The sequence below is a fragment of the Saccostrea echinata genome, unplaced genomic scaffold (genome assembly GCF_033153115.1).
Source record: "Saccostrea echinata isolate AGI-Se365-2 ecotype Australia unplaced genomic scaffold, CSIRO_AGI_Sech_v1 ptg000023l, whole genome shotgun sequence".
Classification (NCBI taxonomy): domain Eukaryota; kingdom Metazoa; phylum Mollusca; class Bivalvia; order Ostreida; family Ostreidae; genus Saccostrea; species Saccostrea echinata.
In genome coordinates, this window is record NW_026889772.1 from 14,687,987 (window position 1) to 14,707,896 (window position 19,910).

Genomic DNA, 19,910 nt, shown 5'->3' on the forward strand with positions numbered 1-19,910 from the left:
GACCTAGGAAAAAGTATATATAGTGGATTTCAGTCAGTTGTTTTTAGTGCCATTGATAGAATTGAAGTTTGTTTTGATTTTACATTGGAAGCATTATTTTCGGAAGAAAACCTAAGCGGACCCAACTAATAATCATTTGTACATAGTAAAAACGTTACATTACGTCCCATTATATATATATATATATAGAAAGTGAGAGAGAGAGAGAGAGAGACTTTTATGACAGAAATAAGTGTCTGAGCTTTCTACCCTTTGTTTTGAAGTGAAAGCTTTTTATCTTATTCATTATTTTATTTTCTTATTATACCCCATCGTGTGAAAAGCGGGGGATGTAGAGTGAATGGGGGTACGTGTCCGTCCATCTGTTCGTCTACCTGATGTCCGCCCTCTACGGTTTGGGGTACACATCTCTTATCCTCAACTCCTCCTATATCATTGAACAAAATTTCATGGTACTTCACAGAATCTTTATTACATAGTTTCATTGTGCACCTCCTAAACTGCTTTTTAATCGGGCAAATACTTTCGGATTTTCCTTAGCAAAATATGGACACTGTCATTTTTTTTTTTATAATATCGGGTTACCAATTTCTTATCCGCAACTCCTCCTATACCACTGAATTAAATTAGATGAGACTTTCACAGAGTCTTACCTACTATTTTTACTTTTGATCGGACATACATATTTTGGGTTTCGCATAGCAAACTTGGACTTTTCCATTGTACTAATATGGGAACGGGGTATCATTTGGGACTCAGTGCTTATAGTACCTTTGCTGTATCATTGTCGCGCCACGGTTCCTTAGTTGTTTTTAAAGACTTTCGAATTCTAACGCTGAGTCTTTGAAAGAGAAGGGTCACTAGATGTCACTACGGGCCGGGCTGTTTGAAATACATGTATACAAGTAAGTAAGTAAGTAAGTAAATGGTTTATTATAGTGACATGTGTTATGTACAATTACAACAACTGTCAACAAATATACATATAATAGGAATTTAAACACCCGGCCCATCGGGCCTATATGTCACTTTTAACGATATAACATTCAATAAGAATACTGTGATATTACGCATTGCGTTTATTATAAATAATAGACTGTCTGTAAGTATAAGCTGAATATATGAATTTTCCGATTTGTCTTGGGAAATTTACGAAAAGAAATTTGGTTTTGTCTAAATCTGACATATTTATATCAAATGAAGTTGGTTTAAATCCAATACTGGTAAAAAAGATTGTTCTAAAATTTGAATATGATGTACAATGAAGCAAAAAGTGGCATTCATCTTCTACACTATTTGAAGAACATAGAGTACAGAGTCTATCAGATAAAGCCTCCCCCTAACTCCGTCCTGTTTCTATTCTTATAGGTAACACACCACATCTAAATTGAGCAAGTATAGAATAATGTCACTTTGGAATAGCCATTTTCGTCAAACATTACATTCGTAGCTATAACTGTAAGATCTGGGTCATCCAGAGGATTCGCATTGTTTACATGCCCAGGTGAATGCGACGACATACATATATGCAATAGTGAATTCTGTTCACTAATACTATACATGATGAATTATGTTATTCTTTCAGGATGTGGTAGATACAAGTATTTACTGCACATTTCATTATGTCTGTATGCCTTGGTTTTCATATTCTGACTTTTTAATGAAATTTTACCTCTATACCATCTTAAGTAGGTACATGTATGCGAGAAGTTAAATCAAACATCAAAACAGTGTTGTATGAACATTTTCAAGAGATTGATTTCCCTGGTGATGCTGAAGACGTAAAAGGTAGCTCGGATCATTTACTGCTAAAAATAGATTCTGATTAGGTTGCATGGAAAATACCGGTAAAAAAACCAGATCAAGACTAAGTGGGGAATTCTACTATTACGAAGAAATATAATTATAGGAAACTTTAATTCTATTTTTAAAATAAATAAATAAATGACTTAAATCATAAAAAATAGATAAAATTTTTAATGACCAATTTACCACGAAAGGGGGTGGAGAGAGAGAGAAAGAGAGAGAAACCTAAATATATCATTATTAAGATTTAATTTCCTTTAGCTTTTCTTTAGTTGGGAAATTCAGACATATGCGTTTTTTTTAAGTATTTCAAAATCTTTTCTGCAAATTAAATTTTCGTAGCCTACTAACTTTTTTAAAAAGAATCTACATTACATTTTAGCCTCGAATATCTACATTTCATACATTTTTGCGGACTCTGATTTTGATGTGCAAAAAGATATTTTAAAATATTTTTTATAAACATTTTTATCTTGAAAACATGGTAAGATTATAGTCCTTCTATGAAATATAATTTCTTCTAAAAGAAAAGGCGATCTCAAATCTAATAAAATATTCAAAATGAAGAACTCATGGATACATGTGCTTTTTGTTTTATTACCCATATAAAGACAAAATTAGCTTTATATTATAGGTTGTTGTGAAATCAGTAATTATATAATTCTCATGATTTAATTTCCGTTGTATTCATGGCACAGAGAGACAGATGAAATCATTTCCTCTACGAAATGTTAAAATTTCATACTACAGTATCATCTTTGTCTTCAACCACAAAATCAAATCCCCACGAACTACTATTTTTCCTTAACCACGAAAATTTGACTGCCCACAAATAAGTGATTTTAGAGTATAAATGCTAATGTGCTGTGTTAATTTGTGCTTGCTTCGCCTAAAGATACAGCCAAAACACAATTTCATTTGTAGTTATCAGCTTTTCAGAGAAATTACATTTTCGTTATAAATTATGCATGATTCTTAAGCCAATAGAAAACTCCTCCAGGCCTCCGGACAAAATTCTAATATTATGCTATTTTTTTAAATTTAGATTATTTAGGAGATTTCTAAGTGGAAATAAAAAAATCTTTCGATTGTTTCGCATTATAATTGCATATAATTACAAAGAGAATGTTCTCTTAAATCGTTATTAATACAGTCTTTAGTTTTACATTACTTTATAATTTAAATATTTTTAAGATATTTTTTCCAGAATATTACCACTAAAGATTATGTCATGGTTTTTCTTCACAGGAGTTATGAGACTACATCTTTCAAAAAATAATAATTCAATGCTTAAATGTATTACACCAGCATGTTGATAAAGGAAGAATTCATGAATAATGATTATCGAAAGACCTCGAATGTCCACCTGTAACACTGTAAATGACGAGGTGAGACTGCTTTTGACTGGTGTGAAACATGTTTTCAATCCTATTTGTACCTTAAAGTATTTCTTTTAATTAACTCATACAAAGGCATTTTTTTTTTTTGTTTCTACATACTCCTGGCAAACTTAAGTATTATAATGAACAATAAGCCCTCTTTCAGCTTGTGAAGATCACAAAGCTGGATCTCGAGTTAAGGCCCCTCGATTTGGCTAAGTCCAAAATGTTGGTACCCAAGAGAAGATCTTTGTCACAAGGAATACATATGTGAAAACATATTTATGACTAGAACCATCGGTTTAACAAAAGTATACATTTCAATAAATTTACTCTTTATAGTAAGTTCTCTCCCACCCACCTCCCTTTTTTATGGTTCTCATTTTCACAATTTTCTTTTGGAATTCCCATATCTTTGGCTAAGAAGAACAAGATGTGTTTGTGAAACACTGATGCCCCCGTATTGCAACTTATAGCAAAGGTTAACCTTTCTCAAATGCAAATCAAATATGTTGCTACCCAAAGTAAGGTCTCGTCTCGAGAAATATACCTGTGAAATATGAAAGCCCTAGTAGCAACCATTGAATAGATATGAAAAAGGTTAAAGTTTTTCAAAAGTAAGTCAAACATGAAGATCAAGGTCAAATGGTCAAAATTAATGGTGCCCAAGGAGAGGCCTTCTCACAAGAAAGACACATGTGAAATATGAAAGCCGTAGCACAAATCGTTCAAAAGTCATGGCAAAGGTAAAAGTTTTACAAAAATAGGTCAAGCTCCAAGGTCAAGGTCAAATTGTCAAAGTTGCTGGTATCCAAAGGAAGTCTTGTCACAAGGATTACCTATTGAAGTATGAAAGCTGTAGCACCAACCGTTCAAAAATATTGCCAATGTTAAAGTTTTTCAAAAGTAGGTCAAACTCCAAGGTCAAAGGGTCAAAGTTGTTGGTATCCAAAGGAAGGTCTTGTAACAAAAATAACATATGTGAAGTATGAAAGCCCTAGCACTAACTATTCAAAAGTTATGGCCAAAGATAAAGTTTACCAAAAGTAAGTCAATCTCCTAGGTCATGGTCAAATGGTCAAAGTTGTTGGTGTCCAAAGGAAGGTCTTGTCACAAGGATTACATATATGAAGTATGAAAGCCCTAGCACAAACCATTCAAAAGTTATGACCAATGTTAAAGTTTTTGCAAAACTGGGTCAAACTCCAAGGTCAAGGTCAAAGTTGTTTGTATCCAGATGAAGGTCTTGTCACGAGTCTTACATATGAGAAATATGAAAGCCCTAGCACCAACCATTCAAAAGTTATGGCCAAGGTTAATGTTTACCAAAAGAAGGTCAAACTCCAAGGTCAATGTCATAGGGTCAAAGTAATTGGTATCAAAAGGAAGGTTTTGTCACATGAATTATATATGTGAAGTATGAAAGCCCTAGCACAAACCATTCAAAAGTTATGGCCAATGTTTAAAGTTTTTTGCAAAACTGGGTCAAACTCCAAGGTCAAAGGGTCAAAGTTGTTTGTATCCAGATGAAGGTCTTGTCACGAGTCTTACATATGAGAAATATGAAAGCCCTAGCACCAACCATTCAAAAGTTATGGCCAAGGTTAATGTTTACCAAAAGAAGGTCAAACTCCAAGGTCAATGTCATAGGGTCAAAGTAATTGGTATCAAAAGGAAGGTTTTGTCACATGAATTATATATGTGAAGTATGAAAGCCCTAGCACAAACCATTCAAAAGTTATGGCCAATGTTTAAAGTTTTCTGCAAAACTGGGTCAAACTCCATGGTCAAAGGGTCAAAGTTGTTTGTATCCAGATGAAGGTCTTCTCACAAGTCTTACATATGAGAAATATGAAATCCCTAGCACCAACCATTCAAAAGTTATGGCCAAGGTTAACGTTTACCAAAAGTAGGTCAAACTCCAAGGTCAAGGTCAAAGGGTCAAAGAAATTGGTATCAAAAAAAAGGTCTTGTCACAAGGATTATATATGTGAAGTATGAAAGCCTTAGCACCAACCGTTCAAACATTATGGCTAATGTTAAAGTTTTTGCAAAACTGGGTCATGCTCCAAGGTCAAGGTCAAAGGGTCAAACTTGTTTGTATCCTAAAGAAGGTCTTGTCACAAGGATTACATATGTGAAGTATAAAAGCTCTAACACCAACTGTTCAAAAGTTATGGCCAATGTTAAAGTTTGGTAAACTTTTGCAAAACTCGGTCAAACTCCAAGGTCAAGGTCAAAAGGTCAAATATGGTGGTACCCAAAGAAAGGTCTTGTCACAAGGAATACACATGTGAAATATGAAAGCCATAGCTCAAACCAATCAAAAGTTATGGGCAATGTTAACGTTTTTTGCGGACAAACAGACAGACAGACAAACGGACGGACAGGGCAAAAACTATATACCCCCGAATCTTCGATACGGAGGCATGAAAAATACTTACAAGTATAACCAAGTTGTATAATCAAAGTATATGCGCTTTATAACTTCAAACGTTCAAGCAAAACGCTATCCCTTGGAACATCTTTCCAAAAATGTTGGTGATATGTGAACAGAAGATGTATTGCCTTTTTTATTTGATGAAAGAATTATATACAGATAAAATAATGCTAAATAAACAATCATAAGAAAAGATAAGTATCAAACTGTACCTGAATGGATGATATTCACTACCATACAAGAAATAAAGAAATATCTTCAAGGAAAGAGAGATAATCGAGATTTGGTACGGCTTTTTGTCGGTGACATAACATATGGTGTTTCAAAATGTCTCAGACTATGAAACAGGGGGAAAGGGCAGCCCAATTTACTTAAGGTCAATGGAAATCTAGTTTTGCATATGCAAATCGGGTTGTTCTGAACCTTTTTTGTGTACATATGCATTGTTATTTACAATCAATGCCCCATTTCCCCTCGTTGTGCCAAAAAATAATCTTACAGCAAATATACAGTTTATTTGATCAATGCAATGCCGAAATAGTAGAGATTAGGGGACGATCATTTGATTCAGGGGGGGGGGGGGACTTTTTCCGAGTCAGATTATTTATTTTCTTCTTCTTCACTGAAAAAAGTCTGACAAGCTAAAAAATAAAGGAAACGACCAAACTCTAAGACTGTATTTCTTGGGGGAGGTGATATTAGCACTATAGTAAAGGACATATTACTCGTATTTATTTACTTGCCAGTCGAGGACAGATTATTTATTTTCAACATTTTCGAGGACAGATTATTAATTTCAAAAATCTGCCACACGCCCAATCCCCGAATTAAATAGACCTCCCCTTATGGCTAAAATTAAGTTCAAAAAGTTCAGAGAAACTTTTATATTTTTTTTTTAATTTGTTTAAGAGTTATGAAATTAATTTCATCAATTTGAATTTATTTAATAAATAGGAAGTAAAATAAAATTGCTCTTTGAAAGCTTTTTAAAAATTCTGCCCTTTACTTTGCATTGAAGGTAGACCGTCTTGAGGAAGGGAGCATTCATTATTTAATGATGTAAGAAATGCAAATATGTGATATCATCAGTTCGAATACTTAGTATCTCGTTCACCTCGAGTTATCTAACTTAACTTCCACTCTTTTTGCGAAAAATCAAAAAAGCTCTAAATCTCGCGTCATTTTCGGGGCATAACATAAGGTTGCACAACAATATTAAATTTTGCTATATATTCTTACCAAAAATGCGCAACTTTGAGTAGGTGGTATTAATTGAAAACAAACTTTTGAGAAGTTTCCTTTTCAGATCTTGTAAAACAATTCTTTATAAAGATTTTAGTACCAAAAAATACACAGCCATCCAGCAAGGCACGCAAGTTTGTTTCGGTCGAAGTCGAGCAGGTGCTTGAAAATCAAGTCCAGGATCTAATCACTCCCCACTCAAATACAGTATATAGAAAAATCAGCACGCCCTAAATTATAATGAATCTACTCAATACAGGAAGTTTACATATTGTTTTTCATCTCAAAAAAAATTTCAGCTCCAGTCTCGTGTTAAAATTCCCGAATCGGAAGGGAAGATTCAGGAATTATTTTGCGTCAGCCATGATTTGACACCATATCATTTACCTTAGTGACAATATTGAATGATTCGAACAATAAGTATGCCGAAAATAAATTAAATATGTATTGCCAATGGTTTCACTTCAGATTGTAAGTCATCTTATTCGGAATTTTCAGACTTGCAGAAGAAATTTTTTTTTTTTAGAAAAAAATGGTTGAATTTATAATTAGAACAGTCGGCTTAACGGAAAGTAAAAGTAAAGTAAACTTAAATGAAGGTATGTTGCCCAAGAAAAAAATGATCAAAGGTCAACAAAAAATTAGTTTAGTACTCCATATAAAATCTTAAAATAGATATATTTACTTGCCTTCACTACTATCACACCGTTCACGGTAGCTCAGTCGGTAGAGCGCTCACTTCGTGATCGGGAGGTCGTGAGTTCGAATCTCGGCCGCGACAGACCTAAGTCGATAAAAAATAGGTAGCAACTGTTCCTTCGCCATGCGCTCGGCACTTTGAAGTGAAAGTTGCGGGTCTTTCGGATGAGACCTTAAAAACCGAGGCCCCGTGTCACGGCAGGCGTTGGCACGATAAAGATCCCTCACTGCTCAATGGCCCTGAGTGCCGAGTAAAGTTCAAAATTTGAAGCCCTTCACCGGTATATGGTGACGTCTCTATATGAGTGAAAAATTCTCGAATGGGACGTAAAACAATATACAATCAATCAATCAATCACTACTATCACCATGTAAGCTAAAAAAAACAGTAGTGTTTGAGCACTATTAGTAAACCTATCTCATCTCCCCTGACCTTTCTTGGTATTTAAAGAACAGTTTATGTATAAAGATAAGGTATTTTGTCTCATTTTTATTTTTCTATTATTCACAAACATCCTTAAAAACTATGAAAGTGCTTTTATATGATATATTATGAAATTCTTGTATAAATCTCTCATTCAATTGACCTTTCAATTACATTACCAACAATGATTAATAATCACAGGTGAATAGCAAAGAGAAATAATTTCTACCAGTAGACTACAAAGTCCTGCTCAGAATCAGAACAGTTGACCAAGTGGTCCAGAATTTTGCCCCAATGTAGAAAAATACACTTGCTTATTTCAACTTTGCACTTTGTTTGCCTAGCAGTGCAGATTTTCAAGGAAGGAATGCATTTTCATTATAGATTCAACAAAGCCTCACCTTACACCAAAATCCCTGATCCAGGGGACACGAAATTCTCAATTTTTTTAATATAGCACACTTGCTCATTATTACTATGTACTTAGTTTATCTGCTAAATACCTAGGAGCAGAAAAGATTTTCAAAGAATTAATGCAATTTCACTATATAGTTAATAGATGCCCATCCTAACACCAGAAACCCTGACCCAGGGGCTATGAATTTCATAACTTGGAAGAGGCACCCTTTCTCATCGTTACCATTCAACTGGTTTCTCTGCTAAATACCAATGGGCAGAGAAGATATTTAAAGAATACATGATTTCACCATCTGATCTATAGATCAGATAATTATAATTTTGGAAGAAGCACCCTGGCATATTATAACCACGCATTTAGTATGTTTGCTTAATACCCAGGAACAGAGAAGAATATTTCGAAAGAAATAATACATTTTCACTATTATTCAACAGAGCCCCACCCTAACACAAAAAACTTAACCCAGGGGATATGAATATCATAATTTAGAATAGGCACATCCATGTTCATCATTTCCATGCAACTGGTTTGTCTGTTAAATGCAAATGGACAGAGAAGATATTTAAAGAATTTATTATTTCACCATCTGATCTATGGAGCCTGCCCTGACTTCAGAACCCCTTACACATGCCAAGAAATTCTCAATTTTGGAAGAATCACATTTCCTCACAACAGCCATGCGTTAAGTTTATCTACTTAATACCCCCCAAAAAAGCAGAGAAGCAGATTTTAAAAGTATTAATACGTTTTCACTATATAATCCATAAAGCCCTTACAACAGAACCCCTGCTAATTTTGGAAGAGACATCCTTACTTATTATAACCATGCACTTATTTTTTTACCTTATTACCCAGGATCTGAGATTTCAAATAAATAATGCATTTTCACTATATAATCCATAGAGCCCCCCCCCCCATTCAAAAAAACCTCACCAAGGGGTTGTGAAATTCAGAATTTTGGCATCCTTGCTCATCATAACCATGCACTTTTTTTACCTTATAACCCAGGAGCGGAGATTTTCAAAGAATTAATGCATTTCACTATATAATCATTAGAGCTCCACCCTAACACCAGAACCTCCAACCCAAGGGTAATTAAATACACAATTTAGGAAGAGGCACCCTTGCTCGTTATAACTATATATAACTATATACTTTTTTGTTTGCTTAATACCCAAGACCACAGAAGAAGATTTTTAAAGAAATATGCATTTTCACTATATAATTAAAGCCCCCCCCCCTTCCCCAGAACAGCTCTGACCCTGGGGACACAAATTTCACAATTTTGGAATAGGCACTATTTAAGAATTTCAGCATTTTCACTATTGAGCCTAACTCCTAACTCCCTAACTCCAGAACCTCTTACCCTGGGGCCATAAATGTCACAATTTTGGTAGAGGGTTCATGCTTATTACAACCATGGCGACAGTTCAACTGCTTGATGTCCAGGAGTAAAGAAGTTTATTAAAGATTACATTAATTCTGATGGTTTTAGCCCAACCCCACAGGTTCCAATGGTGGAGGGGCCAGAGACATTGAAATTCACAGTGTTTGTTCCCCTTTATTCATAGATGTTCCATGACAAAATTCTTTCAGCGGTTCCAAAGGAGAAGTTGAAAATGTTCAAATGTTAAGGCACACGTACGACGAAACACGACGACGGACAAAAACGTTAACAACAGGTCACCTGACTCAAGTGACCTAAAAAAAAAGAAGTTTCAAATGATACAAAAGCTGGGTCTTCCGGCAAGTTTCATCTGTTCGTTGAAACGCTGTCTCATGCTGCCATTCGATGTCTTTTCTATGTAAAAATAGAAGTAACATTCTTGTTTACCAATATTGCTCGTGTAATGAACGAATTCCGATAAACACATTCAAACAGGCCCGTAGAACGAAGGAGGGGGTGAAGTAGCACTTGGACCTGAAGCTTTGCAACAGCGATAAATAGAATAATGATGCTTGGTTTAGTCTCTTTTTGTGGCAGGATTTATTGCAGTCAGATTAAAACTGAATGAGAAGCCTTTTGATTGATTGATTGATTAATTAATGTTTTACGCCGAATCGGCACTATTTCAGCCATATACCGGCGATAAAAAGTTATGTCATGTGACCAGTTTTGAAAGTTTTGGGTTTCTCTGGCGGCCCCCAGTGAGCCTACTCTTTTTCGAAAACCAGAAAAACGATCTTTTGCGTGCCAAGGGGGTTGTAATCCTTGACACGGGGCACCATTTAAAGTCCCATCCGACGGAAGCCTTTTGAAGGAATTTTACAGAAATTTCTATTTTTAGTGATCATGGTGATATCGTTCATCAGTCAAAAACTTATATACAGAATTATATGTCTATATTTATATATAGAATTAAAGTAGTCAACTTGTGGGCTAGGTTATATTGAAATCAATCTAAAACTGTAGGAGGAGTAGCATTTTGAAAGTATTTCACAGACCATGGTATTAAATCGTTTATCGAAATCAAAAACTGATAAATGGAATTATGTATCCTAGTGTAGTCTGCTTGTGTGCCAAGTTATATATATTGAAACCAGACCAAAACTGTAGGAGGACTAGCATTAATATTTTGAAAGTATTTCACAGAAATTTCTATTTTTAGTAACCATGGCAACACATTTCACAAAAAATCAAAAACTGATATACAGATTTATATATCTTAGAGTAGTCTACTTGCGTGCCAAGTTCTATTAAAATCATACCAAAACTGTAGGTGGAGTAGCGTTTTGAAAGTATTTCACAGAAATTTCTATTTTTAGTAACCATGGCAACACTGTTCAAGGAAATAAAAAAGTGATGAACAGAATTATGTATCTTAGTATAGTTTACTTTTGTGCCAAGTTATATTGAAATCAGACCAAAACTGTAGGAGGAGTAGCAATTTGAAAAATTGGTCTCTGACCAGTAGAGCTAAAAATATGCAATATTGCGGATTTAATCTCTACATCTACTCGAAGGAATAAAAGAGATGATGGTTCTGAGTTTACTGTGTAAATTTCTAAGGGACTTCTAAATGAGATACTTAACTGCAATTACCGATCAATGAACAATTAGCATAAATTTTGAATTATATTTAAACATACAATAAAATACAAATATACACTGCTAGTTTTGCAATTTTTTGCAATGTTTTATTTCAATTTATGTTCAACTTGAGGCTTCCGATTTTAATCTTTTCTTTGCAGAAAATTCGTTTTCATACAACTTTTTTTTCTAAAAAAAATGATACAAATATTTTTTTTTTTTTTTATAAAAACAGGCCTAGCATGTTATGTTTCTAAACTAAAAGTGTTAATGCTTATCATTCATTAACATCTAATGTAGTAAAAACAGAAGCATGTGAGCAGTTTCAGTAAAAAGTAGCAAAAGCCTATTTGTCATTTACGCATGTTAAATCTTATAAAACAAAATTTACATACATGTGAAAAAAACTCAGAAATCTAAACATATTAGATCATATCCTAGATGTAACATTATCTTTAAAAACTAGAATAAAGAAGTCAATGTTTTTCTCCTGAAGAAATTCCACTGCATCTACTTGGTTTTAAATTGGAATTCTCCGACTCATCTGCCAGATACTCCATTTGATCTCTCAAGTTTAACAAATGTGAATGGATTTCATGCATCTGTCGTCTGGCACTGCTGTATGCCACGTCACCCGCATCTCTAGGATGTTCCATTGGATAATAATCAGCTCCAAACACCACTGGTTCCAAATCACGTTTTTCCAGATCTTTTTCATTCATCCACAAGTCCTCGTCTTCAGCTGCGTCATCAATTTCATAATCTTCAACATCATCGTACTCCTCATCTGAAAAATCATTATCCACATTTTCATCCTGGAATGTTCCGTGTTGAACAGAAGCGTCATATTTAATGTCCCGTCCCTGCCGTTTTTCCGAATATCTTCGAGTATCCGGGAAAGATTTGCTGAAAACTACCTCCCCACTTTCCACTTCATCCTCATCATCAGCCTGATTACTGTCAGAACTAATATCATCTCTCCAATCATCGCCTGGCTCTGATATATCAATGTCAGATTCTGTTCTTGTGACAGAATGCCGCCCACCTAGGACTCTTCTATTTCTTAACCTTTCATCCAAATCATACGGATCAAAAGGAAGTGTTCCTTCTGATTGTAACGGTTGATCTATAACATCATCTAGGAAAGACTCTAAAGGAAGAAGCTTGTCGTAAGTATCTTCTTTAACGGGAACTTCAAACAGCTTTTTCAGTGACTGGTCAAGCTTTGAAGGTTTCCTGTCAAGAGAAGTTGATTTCTTTTTCTTTTCTTCTAGGTTGACCGAACTCTTACTAACGACAGGTTCGTCCATAATTTTCTCTATATCGGATTCCTCAGACTTTGCATAGGACTGAATTACGTCACACAAAAGTTCAGATTGTCTTTCTTCAGCATAAGGTTCGTAGCTCCTTCGTTTAATTGAAATAGGAACAATGCTTTCCTCGATCACAACTTTATCCGATATTCCATCTGGATCTTCACGACTTGATGAAGCAGCCGACTCACTTATCAGGTTAATTTTCTCCTGAATACCTTTGCTTGTTTGCTTTTTATTCTGACAATAGTCTTTATAATTGAATTTATTTTGTGGTGTAATATTTTGTTTGATGGAATTTGTATTTAAGAGTGGAACACTTTGATCCTTTGATAAACACTCAACATCCTCCTTTTTCTCACTTACGTCCTCACTTGCATTCATTCCCTGATTACTGTTGTTCATGAGATCTAAAGAGAAATCGTCAAAATATTCTGGAGGTGGTGGAACCGTTTCGATTGGTATTTCTGTGTCTTCCTTATCAACTTGTGGTGTGTCATTAGCGAAATCAACTAAATTATCTTTCAGGATGGCACTATTGTCAGTTTCTTCAAAGTCTTTATCATGCATTATGACCTCTTTTGTTTCTAGGAGCTGAGAAAGTCTCTGACACACACTATCATTGAACTGGTCCATCTCTTTACTTTTTCTGTCCTGTTTATCTTCATCCAAGTCATTCTCTATATCTTCCTCTTCTTCTAGTATGTCAAGGGAATTCGGACTTGGTGGAGGAACATCAGTTAACACTGCTCTCACGGGTGATGGCATTTTAACCTGTTTCACAAGAACAGGGCCTGGTAACACATTCATTGTGGCCGATGATTTCCCTGCATGTTCCCGCATATAATTACGAAGGTTTTCCTCTTCTATTTCCATTGACAAAGTTTTCTCTTTCCTCACAAGATATTTGGAATCATCACATACCACAAGCGCGTCATCAGTTTCATTATTTTTTCTTCTTACAAGGGATTCAGAAGGTGCGATTTCCGCTGCTTTTGGCTTTGAAATCGTAGAGTATATTGGCCTACATAAATCATTTTCCTTTGAGGGTAGATGTTGTATTTGAGCAGATTTTAATTGTTGAATTGATGTTGACGTATCGGTACTTATTTCCTTCGGTAATTCATTACATTTAGTGTCTGTGGTCTCCTTACTCATCTCAATAATCCGTCTTGTTGATGGCGGAGTGTCAATTTTGAACACAGGATATGCTCTTCGGACAGAAGGTGAACCAAGTTGAGCAGACTCCGGGGAAGCTTTAGCTTGCGTATTTCGAGGAGGGGGTGTTGGGGCACGATCATCTTTTCTTAATAAAACTGGAGAATTACAATTTTCACAAATGACTTGTTTTTCATTACTCTTTAATTCAAACGTATTGGTTTGATCTTCCTGTGGCTTACTGAAAGATGTATTCAGGTACTCTTTTTTATTTTCCGCTCTTCTAGAAAGACTAGGGCTCGAAAGTTTGTTGCTCCCTAGTCTATTTCTGCGTGGAGGCAATTCGGGCGCCTCTTCATTTGTTTTCTTTTCTGGTGGATCTGATCGAGGAGATTCCGTCTGAAAAAGTTCTTTGTACCTCGGAGGTGGGGATGGCGGTGCTACTTCACTTTGTTTCTTGACTCGGCGAAGAACGGGGCTCGAAATTTTATTTGTATCAGGTTCCACAGTTCTTCTGGACGGTGGAGGAGTGGTGACCTTGAATACTGGATGCTGGACTCTTCTGACTGGTGGAGTTGACAACGGTGTCACAAATCCATGGCTACCAGATGAAGAGTCGTCCGCCATTTTGATTCCTTTGGTATTGGACGGAACATTTACATTTTCGGATATATTCCTACTCGGAAGAACTGACTTTAATTCCGTTATCAGTGGATCTTCTCTCCTAAAATTGTACAAACCAGTTTCGGTCGTTTCGGATACAGGTTCATCTGTCCGTTTCTTCCATACGTCTTCTGTATCCACATTTTCCTGATTTTCTTTCGGTTTCTTCTTTGAAGTGCAGGTCCCCATACTTTTTCGATGTCGCGACTTTTTCTTTACAGAATGTTTATTATCATTGTTTGGATTGTGGAAGCTGCTGTTGCTACTCGTGCTTGTTCTTCGCTCATTGTAACGCTGATGCTTGCGACTTCTTTTGCTGTGCTTGTTAGTTGACTTGGAATAAGCAGAAGCTGATGAAAGCGGGGCTTTCTTGGAAACGATAACGTTCATTCGAGGTCACATGGTTGATTATTTTATTCTTGTGGCTTTTTTCCAAGGTCGAACCTGTTAAAATAAATACAAAAATTTTGTATCCCAACATATAATCACATTGAAAATAAGCATTCTATAAGGTTTCTTCCTCGTTTGATATTTGTTGTCGTTAAATCACAATCTTACTGCAGAATCTTATTTTTGTTAGAGGGAAAAATGTTCAGGGTTTTCTGGCACGGCTCAATACATTAATTTTTACTTCTATTTATCATACAAAACAGCGTGCAAAATTTCTTTACATCTATTTTTTACATGCATATTTATTATAAACATTCTTTTCTAAGCTACACTGCTCCCAGTTTGTATTGTTCCAATGGACTTTTGACCTTGATTACTTTTCGTTAACTTCATATTCTATACATGGAGGAAAGAAAATACATTCTCACAACTCCTGGAATTTTCAAAACAGAAATCAGATTATATTTGTTAAATGACAACTGCGCCCTAAGATAATGAGATAGTCTGACCCAAGTGGAAAGAAAAGCAAGCTATAACTCTATATGTATTTATCAGATCTGAGATCTGCTTTGTGTCTATGCCAACCAAAATCTTGTGCTTTCAGGATAAATCTACGTTGACGTAATTCTAGCCTCCTATCTTATATTTTGGATTAGAAATATTTCTTTTTCGTCGAGAAATCATGACTGTATCTTCATTAAACTGGTTAAATTCGGAAGCAAACAGTAATTAAAACAGCTGTCTAAGTAGATTTGGAAAAAAAATAGAAATTTCTAGTAAACGGTATGGAACTCAATGCTTTTTTTCTGTTTTCTTGAGTTTCTGTAATCAAAGTTAACTTTAATTCTAAACAGTCAAAGTAAATTGAATCATTAATTACTAAATTCAATTAGACTCTTAAAGGGCACATGTTCAACTACGAAGTTAATCTGGATAAAATGTTTTTAATCTTCAAAACATGTTAGCAGTAATAAAAGGTTAAATAAAGGTTAATAAAACATTGCTAATATTTTGGTAGGTGTAGGTTGGATTTTTTTTCCTTAAAGAAAATGATCACATCTTCGATGAATTTCACATCAATTAATTAATAAACTAAAAAAGGAATCATGCTGATGAAAAATTCAATCCTATTGTACCTCGGTGTTTGCTTTTTTCAGGTTAATAATAAATCACGAATAATCGAAGACCTAATGGCAGCGATTAGCCGGGCATCTGTTCTTTTGTTTATTATATACAGATCGACGACCCACTAGTATCAGCGATGTTAATTAACAACATTCTCAACAAGCTCAAACAACCGGCTTAGAAGAAATAATACTATCAGTTGAAAGACTTTTTATCTTTTAAGACTCCTACCAGTGTTTTTCATATGTAGTATATTACGAAACACAATTCTACTATAATGCACCCTTGTGTAATATTTTACGAAACACAATACTATATACTGCACCCCAGAGTAATGAACGACGATGAACATTTATTCATTTTTTGATAGAGTTTTATGAAAATGCAAGATGACTTTTAAGAACAAATCAGGGAAGGGAAAAATACGACTTCGTACAGTACAATGACACAGGATAACTCGGCCATGTGATCACGGTTGATGATGACGTAGACATAACAAGCTGTCTGACTAATGCTCGTCAAACTTCTTTGTTGCGTAACTTTGTTTTTAGATATTTGCAGTCAGAATCCAAATATATATTTCTTTTATCATCAACTGCCTTCTGGGTGTTCTTCTTTGACTTTTATTATGTGCAATTTATATGCGTTTAAAATAAATATCTTGATGACAAAAATATGCTTTACAAGCCATAAATGCCCTCGATAATTTATAAGAACATATACCAATGTGTTAAAAAGTCAACAGCCCCAGCAATCAAAAAATAAATGACTTGTACTGCGTATTATGTTTATTTTTTTCTAAATTAACAATGGAACCAAAATCTGTATTACAAGGGACATCTAAGATATGGCGGACAGGAATGCAACGCCATCACAAAAGAATCATAAACAAGATAGCCATCCAGTCATCAAGAAACCTCATCAAATCGAGATTAAACGGGAAAACATGGTACCTACCATTGTTGGATACAGGTCCAGACAATATCCAAGCTTTATTTCCTGTCCAAACCGAAAAGAAAATCCAACATTGAACAACTCACTCTTCAGCTTCAACACGGAGCAGCTCTCTCAAAACCTTAAGTTATTTTTAGCTCCAGCCGAAGAAGGGTCATATTTTGTGCAGAATTACTTTGTATACACTGTAAAAAATGTGTTTACAATTCAAACACTTTTCTAAACACTTTCTTGTCACCTCCTTTTTTATATGTTTAATTTCTAAACATGTAAAATTCCTAAACATGTCTTAGAAAGTGTTTAGAATTTAAACACTTGTGTGCTTAGAAATTAAACATATCTAAACACATAAACACAAGTGTTTAAATTCTAAACACATAACAGCAGATGTGTTTAATATCTAAACACATCATAAGTTTAATTTGTACCTGCAGAAAAACAAAACATTCTCGTAAATTTAGGCACAAAAAGTATATGTTTTTTAAATGCGCATAATTGTCAAAATATGTAACCAATATTAATTATTTTCCATAAAGCCACTGAACGCTGGGATATGTATTTAATTATACAATGCAATGGACACTGTGCGATGTACATGTACTTAATTTACACAAATAATGTAGGAGATAAAATTGGATAGATTTGATTAGTCTCAACAATTCAATCAGAATGACACATAATTTATAACGTACACATAGATAACAAACTTTTCATCTTCAAAATTATTAAGAAAATAATATTAAGCTGACAATTTAATATCAAAACTTCATTGAATTTTTCTAAAAGGCTTTATTAAAGAATTGTTAAAGTAAAAATACAAAATGTATATTTATATATATATATTTATTATAATCATTATAATTTGAATCGGCTGCAGAGTTTTCCTCATGTCAATCACAAAATATCAAATTTTATGAACTTTCAGCAAGTCCCAAAGCACCACATATTACAATCTATATCCCATCAATAACTGCCAGAAAGTAATCCATTTCGAATGCACGAGGATAATTGTAAACACCGTCGAATTAACACAGTAGTCTTCAACAAATGAAGTTTCAAAGTGTTGATTATGGAACAACAACATTCCGCTTGAAGATGACACCAGGTACTCTGATACGTGTATTTTGAGTTCGGTCTGGACTACGTAAGGTGCCTGTAGGAAAGAAAGCCAGAATTTAGAAAAAGTACACTATCACTGGTATTTTACATTACTTAGAAAAACAAAATTGTTCAAATTTTAGTGAAACTGTAAATATAGATGTTTTTAATGACATTTAATATTATTTCCTCTCCTACAAGTCTATGAACGAATTCAAGATATCCCAAGTCAACTTTATTTACGTTGCTCATCGTGGTTAATTAATGCAAAGAAGAAGAAAACAAACCTTTAATGTATTGCAGTAACAAGATGCCCTTTCACGTATTTCACTATTTCGTCATGGTTATCCCTTGAATTGGGTTGTCATAACTCTCATTGATACATCACCTTAGCTTGTTGTGTTTTCTTTGTTCAGGTAGCCGCTCAAATTAACGTTCAAATATATGTGTGTCATTTCCGGGAAGATAACTCTGCACTTTACAGTGAAATGTGTTTAATTTCTAAACGCGTTTAGATATAAAACATGTTAAGACATAAGTGTTTAGTTGTTAAACACAATACTATACACGTTTAGATCTAAACATGTAACAGAAGTGTTTATTTCCTAAACACAATTTTTACAGTGTATACTAAACACACCTAGCTGTTTCTGATAGCGAAACACTCTCCTAATAAATCGGAGTTGATATTAACGTGTGTTTTAACGGTGCTTTATGCATCTGTTTCTTTTGAAAGCAACCGGGTTCTGCAGCCGATCACCCGGTTTTAGCGCGTCTTTTTGCATAAAGTTCAAACTTTGCTGAATAAAAAGGCAGATAGAGGCTGCTCTCCTGATTGGATAAATAAGTTTTTCAAGACTAGATATGATGCAAGTTTATTTTTTCTGGATTTCCGATTATCTGTATAGTTCGGTGTTCCCTTCAAAAACACTTTATCATTTTTCAATCGGGCAAAATATTTCATCATTTATATTTTCTTTCTGTAATGTTTACTTCAAATCTAGTTTTAGTCTTCGATTATATTCGATAAAATAGTTCCATTTTGTCAAAACAATTGCTACCATATCATTTGATTGGAGTATAAACTAATTTTGATAAGGCTTGTTCTCCATCTTTTAGTTCTATCTGCATATATAATTATGTTTTCCACACCAAGTATACCTGACAGTGTACATTTTCATTTTCAAAGGTATAAGATGAAGATTTCAACTTCTTAACGACTTAAATATGTAAATGTGTATTACATGTAATAAAATCCGTGTTTTCACTGTTCCCGATTTGTATTGTTTATAATTTAGATGGACTATGGGCTTGAAAACGGTTCTTTATCTACATATTTCATATAAAAGTTTCTAACCTAAACATTCAATCCAATCGAGTAATTTATAAATCAAGTCATTTTGAACAACAGGAACTCATTTCATTGAAATTTTTCGAACAATCTTCGCCTTACAGATACAACGTTAATGTCTTGTATGTATTATAAACAAAATCTATCATTACATATATATAGATCAAAGTTGTATCAGAAGAAATATTGGTTCTGCATGTTCTGCTCGCGCGACCTTGTCCTTTCTATCTGATCACTTATAACTGACAGTTTCCCGTACGCTGTAATCGTGCAAATAGTTTAACATTTTAACATTTTTTCTACAAATATGTTTACAATTGCAATAACCGTATGCTTCACAGAAAAATAGAGATGTCGAATTTTGAAATATCATTAGAATATCTTAATTTTTTAAAGCAAAGTCTAATGATTAGTTTCAT

The 19,910-nt window shown here is 34.3% G+C and overlaps 1 protein-coding gene across 1 annotated transcript; it reads right to left on the reverse strand.

The window, feature by feature from the left end:
* Positions 1-11,471: 11,471 nt before the first annotated feature.
* LOC133191241 (uncharacterized) lies at positions 11,472-17,223 on the reverse strand. The gene is made up of 2 exons (XM_061326994.1): positions 17,046-17,223; positions 11,472-15,017 (listed from the first exon to the last, which is right to left on the reverse strand). The coding sequence occupies exon 2, from the start codon at positions 14,961-14,963 to the stop codon at positions 11,916-11,918; it is 3,048 nt and encodes a 1,015-aa protein (XP_061182978.1). The 5' UTR covers positions 14,964-15,017; positions 17,046-17,223; the 3' UTR covers positions 11,472-11,915.
* Positions 17,224-19,910: the final 2,687 nt, after the last annotated feature.

Coding starts and splice junctions, on each gene's coding strand:
- LOC133191241 (XM_061326994.1), bottom strand. CDS start 14,963: ATGAACGTTATCGTTTCCAAGAAAGCCCCGCTTTCATCAGCTTCTGCT.